A 16,536-nucleotide genomic window follows, 5' to 3' on the forward strand; every position below is an offset into this window, starting at 1 on the left:
CACTGCTCTGCGGAGGTGTAACACCCTGCCTGTAGTGTTGTTGTAAAGCACATTACGAGTGACTGAGGGTGTTGTTATGGTATCATGATGCCGGCCCAGCACTCAAGGGAAGGTGAGAAGATCTGTGTGCTTGTGTGTGCGCGCGCGTGTGATCGGGATGGTAGCCAGCGTGGTTTGCTGTCTTTCTACACCTGTAGCCGCACTCACTCTCTCACCTTTTCATGTCGACGAATACTTTTGAGCGCCTCGGGAGATGCGCTTCAGAAAAATGTCTCCATTCAAATGTGGTACATGAGTCAGGAGGGCACGAAGGAAACGCTCTCAGGCGATTGTATAGATTTTAAGCAAACTTCCACATGAGCTAAAATTATGTGTGTATGTGTGTGTTATCAGCATCCATCATAGTTTAGTGACTGATGTTCCAGTTCGGCTTTGATTCACTGCTCTTGCATTATATGTGCTGTTTTCTCTGTGAAGTAAAACGCTCTAATCCATATTATAGGTATGCACACTTTATTACCTTCAAATATCTTTTCTGAATTGATGGCCTGTCGACTTGTCTGACATCTTATTTCTTGCCCTATCGCACTTTGTAGTTGCATTGTCACTGTGCTTCCAGATCTCAGCAATTACTTTGGAGAGCACAATATTATCACGAGCAATGGCCAAAACTACAGAAATAAGAAATGTAATAAACTGGAAACATCCTTTAACAAGACTGCTCGCTCCCAGAGTGGCCTGACTGTTTTGGTTCACAAGCCATTTATATGAATAAATTAAATCTGTTTACCACTTCCCTGCGCCTCAACAGCTCAGTTGAGAGACTGTGTAAAGCGGCGCGGGTTCGTGATCCATTTGTTCTGCTGTGATGGCGGGATAAAGCTAATCATTGTCTACTTTTCTCCCTCTCCGACTGTTTTTATCCTGCAGAGAGGAGACGCGCAGCTCATCTACGTTACATTAACAAGCTAGAAACGCTCTTTGAAGGTTTTTGGGTGTCTGAAATAATGTTTAGATTCCAAACTGTGCGATTGTGACAGTTCAAAAAGCAATTCCCTCTTACTTACTGCAGATAATGTTGCGCTTTAGTGTCTTCATTCAACATTGTTTAGCGTCACCCTCTTCCAGCCCTTCCTGTGGCACAGTTTTGTCATCAAATTAAATCCGCAGCCCGTTTCAAGGTACGCTTACGTAACATGATCACGTAATGAGACAAACATGGACCCCGTCTGACAGGAGACGGTCCTCTCTCCGCGGGGTGCCGTGCGAAAACAAAGCTTTAAAGTAGTGTTACAGGGGGAAGAAAAACATTGTTTTACCCTAGAGGTGGGCTGATAGCACTGTGAAAAGCCCATCTGAAGAGGTAGGCCTCATCTGTCACTGGGCAATGGAGGAGGCAGCCATGCAGAAGCCCCCTGATTATAAAGAGATAATTTCATCCAATCCTCCGGTGGTGCTCCATCGCCTTGCCGCCATACTCCACTGCCTTTCATATTTGTTCCCAGCCTGCATCTCCTCACCCGTTTCGTTTTATTACAGCTCCCACTCAATACATATATTTTAGCTCCCCTTGAATAGGAGAGGGAAGCGGGTCTCCCTGCTCTCGTCCCACTCTCCGACTCCCCCCACACCCACGAGTCTTTTGTTGTGCAGGAATCCACAGCTCAACTTGTTGTGTAACGCCTGCTGTGCAATTTGCAGTAAATTAAGCTCAAGTAAGGCACATATCTGCAGCGATTTCCCCTCACACGCTCAGAAGCGTCAGGCAGGATTGCCGGAGTTACTATCTGAATCAAGGCAAATAACGTCACGTAAAGGTAGCGGCACACAGAAAATAATAAGCGATAACATCTGTAAGATAGATGAGAGCTTGTAAATAGAGGCGGGCTCATAATTGCCACTGTTGTCATATCTCCATAGCATCATGGGTTTAATCTGTAAATTGGCTCTTGTTAGTCATCAAAGATATAACAAAGGACTAGTGTTTAATTAGAACAAGTGAATATCTGGAAATTAAATTACACCTCAACACTGCCATGCCATTTAAAAAAAAGTCATTATCTTAGGAAGAAAATGCATGTAAATGTGTGCACACGTAGGCTTTACAGCGATTCCTGCACCGTGTGTTTAACCGGTTAAAAAACGGAGGAGGTGAATGGCAGCCCAACCTTTCTTTCCCCTCATTTTAACTCACTGTTGGAGGTAAGAGAGATGACAGAGAGAGAGCACGAGTGAGAGAGCGAGAGCAAGGGGAAGGGCAGGAGGGAAGAGAAAGAGAGAGAGTCGGAGGGAGCAGGTCGACTCGCTCATCAATAACCACAAGGTCAGACAGGCAGTGCCGGGCTGAGTGGGCCCTGTTAGGAAGCAGCAGCTGAGGATTTGTAGAGCTTGTAAAGGCTTAAAGCAACACTGCTCCGCCTTCTTTGTGCCACTAGCCAGGCCTTTGAAGGGCCAGGGAGACACCTGCTGGTGGCTGAGGAGCACAGTGGTCTGGGGACACCCTTGCCAAGGATCAGCTCACTATCAGCTGGCAGAAGGAGGTGACTGGGGGGAGTATTATAGCAGCAAACACCTGATGGATGTATAAAACATGGTGTCACTAAGGAAGCTGTTGTTTGACAGGAGTATCCGTGACCACATGTTATAAAATGTGAATGTTATTTGATTAAGCTGTAGATATCTGAAAGTCACTTAAACCCATGCCCAATCGTTTTTTTATGCTAAATTCCTCAAATCATTATCAGAACTCAGCCACGCCCACTTCAAATGTTTCAACTGAGGATTCAGTAAGTCTGTGAGACATCAGACATGTCAACAAACAAAACACTTTCCATCTGCAAAGAGGAGTGGAAAAAATACTCGGACATCTCCCCCCCCCCCCCCCTTTATGAGCTTTCTAATTTATGGAGAGGAATGCACTAGTGTGCCCTTCTCTCCTCTCAAGTACAGGCATGAGCAGCTCCAATAGGTAGCATAAAAGCTCTTTAGCTGTCTAGTGGAGTAGATTACTGGCCCTGCCGTTAAATCCAGCTAGAGACCCCTAAGTGAGCATTATCAGTATGGTGCAGCATGCTGCCTCCTCTCTCTCCCGCTCTCCTTTTTTTTTTCCTCCCCTCGCTCCTTCATCTCTCAGGTACTTTGTACGGCGAAATTTCTCACTGTGTGATGGTAATGGAGAAGGATGGCGTGGAGAGGGAGGGGTCTGAAAGAGCGTTTGAGTGAGAGATGATGCACCGCAGGACGAGATGCCCCTGCAGTAGCGAGAAGGAAAGATTGAGACAGGATGAGATAAAGGGGGAGTGAGGCGGAGGAGAAGATGGAGGTTACACTTTTCACCACCCATAAACGCGCTTATTAATTCACTAAACCTTCCACTTCAAGCTGCAGGTCACTACGAGTTATGGCCGACAGCCTTGTGTAATATTTATTTGACACTGAATGCAACATTAAATCAAACCCCCTAGAGGCGAAATTGATAACCTTTAATGTAGCCGGTGATACTTTTTAGCTTGTGATAATAGTATGTAGCATGTCAGCTCACAGCCTCATTGTTTGCCTTCTATAAAATATTATTCTCTCTGCTAAAAAAAAGAAGGTTTTCTATAAGCTGCTACTCCAAAATCAATAGTGCGCTGTAAGGGGTTTTGTTAGAGGAACTCTTATGTAGCTGGAGCGAGAAGGGAGGAGAAAGGGGAGTAAAATGTAGAGCAAGTCTGGGCCCAGGGTACAGATAATTGTTAACCAAAGATTACATAATGGCTAAGTAATGTAAACAGAGAAGCACATGCCAAGTTAATGTTCTCACAGGCCAGGATGGAAGGGTTTCGTGCAGTTTTCTTAGGTAATGCTGACAGACTGAGGTGCTCCGACTCAGTGTGTATGTGTGTGTGTGTCCCTCTACCTCTGTTCATTTTCACCCCAAGGTGCTTTAAACACAGTCAGACATCCTGTCTACGTCCAGTGTGTCATTTCCAAAGGTGTATGGCACCGTTCGGGGCAACCACCAGGGCTTGTTAAGGGTGTCACAGGAGCTGAGAGGAATGTCATCCTTTGGGCTCTCTGAGGTGCTTGTCACCTGCCAAATCAATATCTCCCTGCTCAGCTCACAGCACCCAGCACACACACACACAAACACACTATAACAGCAATATCCTGGTGGTGATGGAATTGGCAGCTTCACTTGGAAGAGGTGAGCCTTAACATTTGTCTGTGTTTGTGTTACAGAAGTCTCCAGTTTAATGGCTGGCAGGTAGAGGCCAAAGAGGGACAATCAACATGAACTCGATTCCGTCGATGGACAGACACATACAGCAGACCAATGACCGTCTGCAGTGTATCAAACAGGTGAGAAGGTGTTGAAGGTGTTGGCTCTCAGACATTAATGTTATATTTCAATTAAAAAACGAAATAAATAAACTGTGATGATGACAACGACAGCGATTAGCATCATCCCAAGTTGATATTTAATAACTTTTTCCACAAATAATTAAGCGTCATTATTAATGTATTTGTTATTTTCTTAAATATAAAATGACAGATTTTAAATTATATACTGTAGGCTGTAACTTCATTTGCACATATGTGTGCTTGTGCTATATTTGTTAATGGTTAGTAAATCATCCAGTCGTTTTGTAAATGACTCAGTTCTCATTACCAGGGCCTCGATTACAACCATTTAGTCCAGCGGTTGTAAAACTCTTAATTGTCGCACTAATGAAAATCTCACCCTGCACTCACACACACACAATTTTTACTGACTGCTAACAGTAAAAAAAGGATCCAAGTTGAATGTGAGCAAAATAAAGATCAACACAATAGCATCAGCAAACTCTTGTTTACTTCTCTAAAAAAAAATCACAGCGGTGCCATGCCCCTGCGGTTTGAGAGCTTCTTATTCAGTCAGAGTCACTGGTGTGTCAGAGACATACACATCTGTGCAATACTGTGACCTATTCCTTGATTTTGTGACAGGGCCCCTTATTTCTGTCTTTTTAAATGTGGGTTAATAAAGGGAAGGGGTGCATTGGAATCCAACATTTTTACTCCGTAGTCCCAAAAAACTGCTAGTGAATAAGAAAGTCTATGGTGGGTGAAACAGCACACAAGCAGCAGCCTCCAGGTTCACATTCATGTGATTTACAGCACATCTGTTTATATGCTTTTAAAAACAAGTGTTATACACATCTGTGAAAACTTTATAAACACACTGCACGGTATATTATAAACATTAGCTGCGGTTTTACAGATGAATTACATAAATGGTTTACAAAAGAATTATTAGCCAATAAGTAAACCTCCTGATTATCATGTTGTGGTCTGTTAACAGTAAAGTAGCTCTTAGTTTTAATTTGCCATTTATTAACACTGATTATGAAGTTTTATAGTTCATTTAAAGCCTTCAGGCTAAAGCATGTTCACTAAGTTAGTAATGTACTGGACTTTTTGCTGCTACCGGTGGAAAAACACAAGCAGGGAAAAAAACCCTCACCAGCACTGTTCACCTTTCCAAGTACACACATGTAGTGAGTCACATCCACGGTGAGACTGCCTCTCTATCTTCCTGTTTGGCCACAGTTAAGTGACTAATCTGTTCAGCTCCTATTATCGGGACTCTGGTGTGACTCAGGTTACCGACTGGGGTCAAAGAGCAGAGGCTCCCCTCCCTCCCCCCGTCATCGCCCTGCTTTCTGCCTCCACCGCTGCTGACTCCCAGCGTGTCCTTTTGTTCTCCTCTCAGCACCATTTACTGCAGGACGAATCTTCGGCAGAATTAGGCAGGCATACTTGTGTAACCCCAGGCTACAGGGATCTTCCTTTGATCTCTTCTCTTAACTGCTGGTCCATTTTGTTTCTGGGCTCTGTGCTGCCGAGGTCCACCTCCTTGAAAAGTACATCAGAAAGCCTTCGGGGGACAATATATGGGGGCTTGCACTTAAATGCAAATGTGGACGTGGTAAACTGCTTTATCCCAGCTATCCAAAAATAAGGCAAGGTGAGGCGGATAGAGAGACAAGGCAAGTATTTGGGGAGTAAAAAGAGCGAAGCTTCTCTATGTGTAGAAACAGGCCTTTTGTTCTTAAGTAATAAGGTACAGAGAAAAGGAGAGGTAAACACTCTCTGTCTTCAGTCTGGTTACCTTCTTCACAGCAGGCTATTAAATAATTCAATTTCCCCTCCTTTACTTGTAAGAGGAGAGAAAATTGATTCTATTAAAGCGCTGTATTACTAATAGCAGGTGAATTGGTCTGTAAAGGAAGTTGACAGAACTTGAAAGGGAACTTGTGTTTGTCTGAGAGTAGTTTACACAATCCCAAATGCTGTGGGGTTAAATGTATTGACCCCTCAAGTCAAAAATTTAAACAAATACATCCCAATGTTAGCACCCAGGAAAGCAGCACATGGGTAAACATGCCAATTAGAGAGATCCATGGCGTACAAGGAGGCCTTCAGTCCAACTAATAAATGGTTAAGCGCTGGGTCATTTCAAACCAACCAGTAAGAGCCAGCACCCTGCTAATAGAGGCAGCTTTGTGCCGCTGACAATCAGGGTTTGGAAGGCCCGCATAATAAATACCATTTATGTCCTGCCAATTAGACTAGCAGCGAGCCCATTCAGCCAACCGTCTATTCTCCTCCCCGCACACAAAGATGATCATCAGGGGAGATCAGAACAATTAACTCACTATCTTCTCCCCCTGCTCCCCATTGTCCAATATCCAAGCTATTAAAATAATTAAGGAAATATTGTAAACCAATCCAGCTGTTTGCTTTAATTGAAAGTGTGCACATGCTGAAATTTGGCATCTCGAAGGCAGTACCGACTTGGAGCAGGAATATAAATGAAGCCTCCTCCATTGTGTTGTTGTTTTCTGGGAGATGTGACATGTCTCTCTGAGTACTCCCAGCCAGTGCAGCGGACAGGGGAACAAATTGATTTTGTTGCTCAAATGATAAATTACTGCTGAGCGCGATGATAAAGTGGAGGAAATTGGAATCCGTCAACCTGATTGAATCACGGGTTGAAAGTTAAATCAGAAAATCATTACTGTGGTAATTTTTAAATTACTGTCTTGTTGTAAAATTGCAATAATATGATTTTTAAACAAACTCGACCAAACACTTGGGGGATTTTTTTTTGTTTCTTTCGTTCTTTTTTTGCCACATTGCGCTAAATCTGACTTTAAAATGAGGGACTTTGCTTTGGTTTCAGGTTATGCAGTTAATGGGAAAGATAAGGGACTAATTAATAGGTTGGCAGACAGAAATTTGCTCAGCAAGACTGAATATTTGTTTTGGTTATTATTTATTAAGGAGAATTTAAGAAAACAGCTTCCAGATGTGAGAATTTGCCTGTTTCGGGTCTTGTGGTTACAAAGACAAAATGCTTGAGATGTTGGTACAATATAACCCTAGAATATAAATATATATATCTGTATTTATTCGAAAGTGATACAGAAAAACAAATGTTCGCTTGTTTAACCTCCAAACAGACAAGTATGCTTAAAAAGTGATTTATAAAAACAGTTATCTGATTTTTCCCCCAACACGTTTTTTCTCAGAGCCTGTTTGTTTTCCTCCTGCATCTCAGAACTGCACCATTGCGAGCACTTTGGGGAAGATGGCTTGCCTGATAATGTTCGTATCTATTTCAGAGACAGTATTTTCCTCTCACGGTGGGGAAGCCAGTTTTCTGTCAGACTCTCCTTTCGCTGATACATACAGGGGTTCGCCAGAAACTATGAACCATCCTCTCGCCGCAGGAACACGTCCTCACATTCTTAGCGGCGATATTTCAAGACAAACTGGAGGACTGTCCTCTTTGCACCGCTCCTACACTGCTTGTGCAGCTGTTTCTGTCTGCCGCTGTGTTCTTTCCAGTGTTAATTGTCTCCATTAACGTGTTTTCAGTGCTCTGGGGGTGTCGATGAATGTAGAGCAACAACAGCAGCAAACTAAGAACTGTGATTCTGAATGGAAAGACTCTTTGCCCGATCACTTCTGATACATAAATGAAGTTATATCCAGATCCAGTTGTGTCAGAAGAAAAAAGCTATGTTCTCAGGACTCTGCAAGTGCCGTCTCTCTTTGTTTCCCTTGAACTGAACCGAGCATTAACAAGAGTGTACGTGTTGGAGGATCATTCTTACCCAGGGGACGGGGATAGGAGAGTGTGAGAGGGTCTCTTGGCCACTAGTTTAGGTTTGATTGGTGGGTTTTGGCCAGAGAAAGGGGAACATCTGTGGCGTGGTAGTGCCAAGCTCTCCGTGTGACAGCCACACTGGTGGGACCAATTGTTCTGAGTGCAAAGAACAGTAATCACTTCAAGCCCAAGTGGTGGTGTGTATTTTTTTTTCTTCCCTCTACATATTCTCCCTCCCTCCCCCTTTTCTCCCTTTTTCCATCCTTGGTGCACTGATTGCGTGTGTTGTCTAGCTTCCAGACTCATCTAAATTTAGCATCTGGGGATGTGTGTGTTTCTCCAGGAGACTTTTTATCCACCAGTAGAATTTGAATGCTCTGCTACCCCACCACATCTCCTTTTAGTCTCCCCCAACAAAGACATATCACAAGAGTGGGGAACGGTCTTGGACAGAGTATGAAATAAACAAGACTGGTTTCATCCACTGCTTGTCAAACACCAGCTTTGTAAATTGATATGAAAGCAGCCTTATCAAATCCTAACCTCTGCTGCCCCCTAAAGAGCAAGCAAGAAAAAAGCACTGCACAGCAGTGACTGTACCCCTGTCACTTCCTCTTCTTCTTCTCTCTCTGACAGTGAAATCAAAGCACGCCGACGTATTAGGAAGGCAGCCATTCACTTTAAGCTGACAAACCGCTCTATTTACCTTTGATGCCATGGAGTGGGAGTCCATTTGTTCCTGTTTTGTACAAGTGCACTACAAAAGCTTGTGTGCATAATCTTTCCAAAGGCAACAGATTACAGCAGAGTGTTGGTGGTGGTGCATCTGCTCTGCTATGTATAAAGTGATTTGTATTGTGGTTCGAAAGCTTTTAGAGGAGAAATGACCAACAGTAAGGTTGATACAGAGACCCAGAGAGGTCCTTTTTCAGTTTTCTGTGCTGCTCTACAGCAATACAGACAATGCAGGTTAGTGCTGGCTGCAGGAGGGGAACGAATGCCATAAAAGGGTGTCTGTAGGTCAAGGAGTTTGTTGTCAGATAAAGTCAGAGAACAGCCAAGGGTTGGCTACTGAAATAAGGGCTTCCTTGTGGATTCATGCAGCCATACAAGGAAGATTTATTGCAACAGAAACCTGAGATAGTAGCTGAGTGGAACTGGGACATACTATCAGCCTAGAGTGGTAATATTTTAACCCATTTAAAATAATTAATCCAAAGCATCATAAGCAAAATTTCAGAACATTTGGTCATAAAAATGCTGTTCTCATTTGCTCTACTCCGAGAGCTCATAATTTAAAAGTTAAATATTAAAAGCTGGTTAGATTTTTTTTTCAGAGCAGGTGGGAAAACATGTAACTGCACACATTTTAGACGAGCAAATGCTTTTATTGAATTCTAATAAGATAATACATTTTATTAATGACTAAATAAACATAGAGGACAGCACAAATTTATTACAATTTTTTATTGTCATGCTTCTATTTCAAGCATAACATCTTATTTGTTTTATTGTTTTGTTTAGTGCTTATTACTTACAGCAGTTACCTGTTATCTGTTTTCTTCAAGTATTTGAATATTACTGGAATCATATTGATTTCCATCTTTCTCCTCTTCTGCATAGCACCTACAAAATCCAACAAATTTCCAAACAGCAGCCACAGAGCTGCTGGACTGGTGTGGTGACCCCAGAGCCTTCCAGCGCCCCTTCGAGCAAAGCCTGATGGGATGCCTAACGGTAAGTCACCAGTCGTGAGCACCTTCCATAATCTCATGTTCAGAGTTTCAAGAATGAGGAACTAGCCGCTTGAACAACTGCTGCACTCTTTCCATAACCTCCGCAGGGATGCAAGAATACTCATGTTTAGCCTGGTGATCATCCGTGAGGTCACTGAAAATGTAAAATGTGTTTAACCTTGTAGAAACTGCTCCCATTTAGCCACCTTTCTGTTGCTTTAGTTCCAGCCTTTGATATAAAATCCACAAGGTCAAAAACATTCTCAAACCACAAAGCAATCAGCTCTCAATCTTCTCAGTCTTCTGTGTCTTTACCAAATGCCTATGGATTTTTGATTGATTGAATAATTACTGTCCTATGACATCTGAAATTAAGGCTTCTGGAGAAAACATTTAGCCCAAAGTAGTCAGGGTTTGTATATTTTCAACTAAATTTAATCAGACACAGAGAGCAATGGTGTCTGCAATGTTGTGCCAATATGTCAAGAGCTAAGTTCTTAACCCTGACTGAATATCGTTTATACTAGTGAGTTTAATGTTCACTTAATAAAATGCTCCACTGGGAATAATAGCTTAATCTTGAAATGGTAAATGGCCTGTATTTGTATAGCGCTTTACTAGTCCCTAAGGACCCCAAAGCGCTTTACACAACCAGTCATCCACCCATTCACACACACATTCACACACTGGTGATGGCAAGCTACATTGTAGCCACAGCCACCCTGGGGCGCACTGACAGAGGCGAGGCTGCCGGACACTGGCGCCACCGGGCCCTCTGACCACCACCAGTAGGCAACGGGTGAAGTGTCTTGCCCAAGGACACAACGACCAAGACTGTCCAAGCCGGGGCTCAAACCGGCAACCTTCCGATTACAAGGCGAACTCCCAACTCTTGAGCCACGATCGCCCACTTTGAATTGAAAGTTAGCATTTAATTTTTTGAACAACTACATAGTCGTTTATTGCTATGACCCTTAGCCAGTTAGCAAATGTAGCTCTATATGATAATGGTAAACTGACATAGTAGACTAATTTCTCTTGAAAAATTGTCCATTTAGTTATATGTGGTGTTTATTTGTTTTTGTTTTGTTTTGCATTACATATAGAATTTGAAAGATAAACTTAACACACTGCTTACACAGCCTGTTTACTTTGTAATTTGCGGCACTTATCTATGCTAGCTTAGATGTGTAAGGAACAACTACCAGAGCTAACGCTATATATACATATATATATATGAACCATACGAGGCAAATGCGTAGGCAGATTTGTGCTATGTGAAATTTCACTTGAAAGTTTTTGTTTTTATGACATTTTGCCACCATTAAAACCAGTATAATTATAGCTGTCCATGCCACGTTTTAACCAACATTCACCATTGACTATTACAAAAACCTTTAATGCTCAGAGCTGATGCACTGACTCCAAATTTAGCTAATCAAGTACCAAGAGAAAGAACAGCCAAAAGAACAGTGAATAGACAGTGGGTGTGTCAATCACCTGACACAGTGGGCCTGACTGTGCTTTAACATGCTGCCTCCAGCATTACATAACAGACACACCTGTTAGGTGTCATTTGTATCCCCATCAAGCGAGCTCGGCTGCAGCAGGTGAAGAAGCCCGAGAGGTTTGTGCTTGTGGACCTCAGCGAAACTACTGTGACACGTCCCTCCATTCAAGCGATTGTGTTCCTGCTTTAATGTGCAGCAGCAGGTGCCTTCTCCTCCATTTCCCCACTTCAATTTGTTTCCCGCCGTGAAAATCTCAAAGCTTTTCCTTTTAGTTTATAGGTTGTGTAAACCTTGGTGTGAACCACACTGGGAGGGAGCACAGAGAATCTGATGTGATTGTGAAATTACCTGGTCACAGACTTTAATGGTAAACACTTTACAGTTTTGCCTGCATGCTTGCACTTAAACACTGGTGAGTGGCAACACTGCAAAAGATTCTCCATGCAGGCGATAACATTTGTAGAAATTTGCTGCTGTACCAGTGAGAAAAAAAAACAGGAAATTACAGGACTTTTAAAAAAATTTACGAATAAGGTAATACAGTATTCAAAACAGGAGATGGGTACTCAAAACTAGTCTTTTAATTAATCTCAATGTAAGAGTTAATAAGGCTTTTTATGTTTAATTATGACTGGAGCTTCTGTTGGATGTTGAATTGCTTTTTCTTGAAAAAAAAACCCAAATCAATTAAGCTATCATGTTATAACTCTAAAATCGTATTTTTAATGACAATATATAGCATTCATGTATGACGCAGTATTGATTTTTTTAAGCTTGTTTCAAGTTGATTAATCTCCAAAATATTTAAGAGGGGAAAAAACAAGCAAATTTAACAAAAAGATTAATTTTATCGAGCTTGAAACTACAGAAAAATGTACAGCTGAGTAGCAATTCCCTGCTTTCAAGCCTTGCAGTGCCTGCTTAGATGATTGCCTTATGGTAGACAGTTCACCACAACTCCTCTGACTGTGTACAATTAAAGTCCTGAAATTAGAACTGTAACTTCTTACACTAAAAATACCATTTAAATGTCCCTCGCAAGTTTAGATTCTAATTAGGCAGCCTGTACTCTATATTTCTTCTTCTTAATGGGGGATTCCCATAAATAAAGGCCAGATATACATAATCTGTTTTGGTGTCACGTCCAGACTATACTTACAGAAGATAATGATATGGTCCCAGCAGCAGTGCTACCTCAGGGCTTGTACTGAAGTTTGGCGTGTGACAGCGGGATCGCTGCTATGAAAAGCCAGGCAGCGAGGGGAATCTAGTGGGGCCCGTTGTTCCACACAGACCTTAGTATGTCCTAAAGGTCTAAACGATTTGAGTGGCTTTTTTTGAGCTGATAATGATGACAGCAAATCAAAGCAACATGTGGGATGTAAGGGTGATTTACACGGCCTCCTGTGGCATGTTGATGCTTCCCCTTAATGTTTCCTCTCAGTGGGCATCTGTGGACTGGAGGCAGTATTTTTTTTCTCATCTTGCTGTCCACTTACTCATATGGAACTGATAAACTTGTAGTGACGTTATCCTTTAACAGTCAGATTCTGGGAAAAGCCGATTTAACTACCCAGCACAGATCTGTATTCAGTAGATACGGATGCAGTCGTACAGCTTTGCGAGTGTCTGTCATTAGTTTGCAGGATTTTCAAGATTCAATTGTGGAAATTTTAGGAGAAGGAAAGAAAGAACTGAGCAGATTATGATGGCGATCTGCAATATTAATCATGAAAACAAAGCTTGTTGCCATCAGCTGCTGCACTGGAGTGCGTAAAAGGAGGCGTGTGCATGAGGCCGTGATGCTCTCTCTGTATGTGGATGTCAAAGCAAATGGCGCTGCAGATGGTAAATCAAAAATGTAAACATTTTCTGTTTGGAAAATAAGCACATTAGAATGTTTGTGTGGGCTTGGAACAAGTGAGGAAATTTCTCATAGTTGCCCCCACTGTTATTCAGCTGGCCTTTTTAGGAACTCCCTGCTAGAGACAAAGGGACATATTGAGTTTATGCAAATTTCCCAAAATCTGCTCTTAAAATGTTGTTTGTGAGCTGGAAATATAATGAAACAGCCTGCAGAAACACCTTTTTACAGTAATGTCCCTATTCAGCACTGTATGCTGACCTCTGCTCTCTTCTGTTGACCTATATGTAGGTGTAAGCTATCATAATGCTTAGAAAGTGAAGTTTTCTGAGAAATAAAAGAGGTTTAGACTTGGTGTCGTTCAGCTTTTTCTTCAGAGAAAACATACCTCAGGCCATACTGACTCTGTGCTGCATGCTGTTGTTGTTTTCAGGTGGTTAGCCGCGTAGCAGCGCAGCAGGGCTTTGACTTGGACCTGGGCTATCGGCTCCTGGCTGTGTGCGCTGCCAACAGGGACAAGTTCACTCCAAAATCAGCAGGTAAGACCGGAGTTTTCTCAACCGCCGTCTCAGGCCATCTGGCCATGTTGGCCCACTCAAGTTTATTTCTGCATTCTTTGCCGCTTTTCCTCCACTTATTGCTTCTAGACTAGATCCCCTCACAGATGTATGGGCACTGATCTTTTTAAATTCATTCCTTTAACTCTTGACTATTTATGACTTTTAAGATTAAACAAGACCAACAGTTCAATATTCAATATAAAGAGCAATCCAAGAAAATCCCTTCATAGCTTTAGTCCAGGTTCAACTGAACATTACCCTTTAATATCTACTTGACCTGTTTTCTTTGAACTTGTTCACAACATTGGGAACTACAACTCAATTTGTTACCTTTTCTGGGGTTTTAGATAAAGTGTGTACAGCAGAATATTCCATTTGTCACATGCGACAAGAACTACTGTATCAGTGATGACGAGTTCCTGTTTTCATACGCCTCTATCATCTCGGTCCTGTGATGGATTATTGGAGCAGATGCAGACTGCTAAATGTTGTTATCGAGCTGGCAAAAGCATGCTGAAGCACAATGAGAATGAAGACGCATAGGCTGTCAGCAGCTCAGAGGAGATAACAGAAATATTTTTGTGCTGTTTTACAGTTTGTGATTTGTGGTTTCCACCTGTCTTGGGTTACGGGGAAAGCTGGGTCGTGCATTTGCTTCTGTGTGCTCGGCCGCTACACTGAGCCCTCTTAAGTGTGCCAGGACATGAAAGTCAGAGGCACATATTGTTTGAATTTTCACTCATGTTTCCCTTTTTTTTTTATTATAAGAGGCTTCAAATCATGCAATGTCACTATTATGTCGGCATGGGTGGGGAATCCTTCCCTGCCTGCAGTTAACTCACATCGCCAAATGTTCTAATTCTACTTAATGCTAAATCAAATCTCAGGGCCTACTTTATGGGCTTAGATAAAATTGCCAATTGATTCTCTGTCTGAATAATTTCCTGCAACAGTAGTCATTTGGAAAGCGGCAAGTTCTCGAGTCTAGGCAGCATCCCAAAGTACATTTCATGGACAATTATGTACCTGTAAATGCATGAATATTTCCAGAGGAGAGGCCTGCAGAGAGGTAGAGAGAGCAGTGGAAACCAATGCAGAGGCATTCTCCTGCAAAGCTCCCAGGTCCTTTAGAGAGGAGGCCCGAGTCAAGGAGGGTGTTAAAGTGGAGAGAATACCCTCTCTGGCAGCCAGGGGAGATAGCTCTTAAAAGACACTCCCACGGGGCCCCAGGGAGGACCTGCTCCCCGACATCCTGCAGCGGTGTTGCTGAGCGACAAACGAAGGGAGTAAGTCACATGACGGGGGCTAGAGTGGCAACAGGAGGGTCAGCCATACAAGACCAAAGACAGACAAGTTAGTGTATGCAGAGGAGACTTTGGGAAGCCTTGAACAGCTGAGAACAAATCTGAAAAGATTTTATCTGTGTTGAGAGGATATGAGGAAGAGCTGAAATGAATATAGTCTCCTGTGTTTTTGCAGAATTGTGTCCCTGGAGGTTAATGTTCATTTTGTACTGAGGGTGCTTTATGAATTCTCTGCACTGTTGTTTTTTTTATATATACAAAACAACCTGTCGACACCAAGCCCCGAGAGCTTTCAAGGAATATCCTGTAACTGCTGGCCTGCTCAGTCTCATCATGCATTTTGTAATCTGCTCTGAAATGTCTCCGTTAAAAGTGGGCGAAAAACACGATTTTTGGTGGTTACGAGCTGGGCTGTTTGCCTCAGAAAACATCAGGTCAGCGGATGAGTGCTAATAAGTAAATCAGATTTGGCATCCCATTTTAACCAGACCTAACTTGTCTTGGCTCTGACGCACGGCGCGGTCAAGCTATTACATTTCTGTTATGTCATCTAAAATTCCTCTCCTGAACATGTTAGAAAATTGAGCGGAAGGGGAGGCTGAGCTGATTTCAGCAGTAGGAAATCAATGTTCACAGTCAGCTTACAGCTGAAATAGGTTGTAGCTTTGACAAATTGATTAATCATGAAATGCCTCCAACAATTTAAGGCATTAGTTTGTTCTTTTTTTTCCATCTTAGGAAAAAAAAAGCTTAGGAAGGCAAAGCGCTAAAGAAATAGACCTTTATCTTCATGACACCTGAGCAAAACTTAGCTATAATGTCCTATTGATTTCAAAATGTAGCTGTATAAGAAGTTTAGACAATGTTTGTTAGATATTGTAAAACTATCCAGCAGACTGGAATTGGAAAACCCATCATGCAGTGTGATTTTTGTGAGTTGATCTCTAATGGATGGACTCAGGGGGGTTGTCCGGTTGTAGTTCTTTTCCCTTTGTGGCCCACAGTGTTGGAACAGATCTGGGGGAGGGGCATCTGTCTGCTAGTAGTGACCTCTTTGTCAATGGGATTAGCCTGCTCTATTAATCTGTGATTACTCGGACTGTCTTACTGCAGGGCAAAGCGATGCACGTGGAGCTCTGAGGACTTCAAAGCAAAGACATCACTTGCTCAGTCTGCAAAAACTCATCAGGGCCTCACCTCTCCCCTTCTCCATCCACAGGGTACATTACAAGCCCTGTTAGGCCTGTTTCATCAGCGTCACCGGCGGTTCATTCCGGTTCGAGAGCCTCTGCAAAATGCTTAATGACGATTTTTCCTGCAAGAGGGACAGAGTGGCACATTCCCAATCGTTTGCGCTTCAGCAAACTTTGGGAATTCCTCAGCTCTAAAGAGTGAAAGGAGGTTCCAGCTGAAGTTTTTCA

At 42.6% G+C, this 16,536-nt stretch overlaps 1 protein-coding gene across 3 annotated transcripts in view; it reads left to right on the forward strand.

Annotated features, from left to right (window-relative positions):
* Nucleotides 1-16,536, forward strand: part of LOC146381484 (zinc finger MIZ domain-containing protein 1-like) — a 110,314-nt gene that overhangs the window by 66,233 nt on the left and 27,545 nt on the right. For all 3 annotated transcript variants that reach the window (XM_084937541.1, XM_084937540.1, XM_084937542.1), the window contains 3 exons: nt 4,225-4,344; nt 9,764-9,877; nt 13,685-13,790. In XM_084937541.1, coding sequence (XP_084793667.1) covers nt 4,276-4,344; nt 9,764-9,877; nt 13,685-13,790 — 289 coding nt within the window. In that variant the 5' untranslated portion in view covers nt 4,225-4,275. The remainder of the gene's footprint in view (nt 1-4,224; nt 4,345-9,763; nt 9,878-13,684; nt 13,791-16,536) is intronic.

The sequence above is a fragment of the Perissodus microlepis genome, chromosome 8 (genome assembly GCF_051167445.1).
Source record: "Perissodus microlepis isolate ML-2025 ecotype Zambia chromosome 8, ASM5116744v1, whole genome shotgun sequence".
Lineage (NCBI taxonomy): Eukaryota > Metazoa > Chordata > Actinopteri > Cichliformes > Cichlidae > Perissodus > Perissodus microlepis.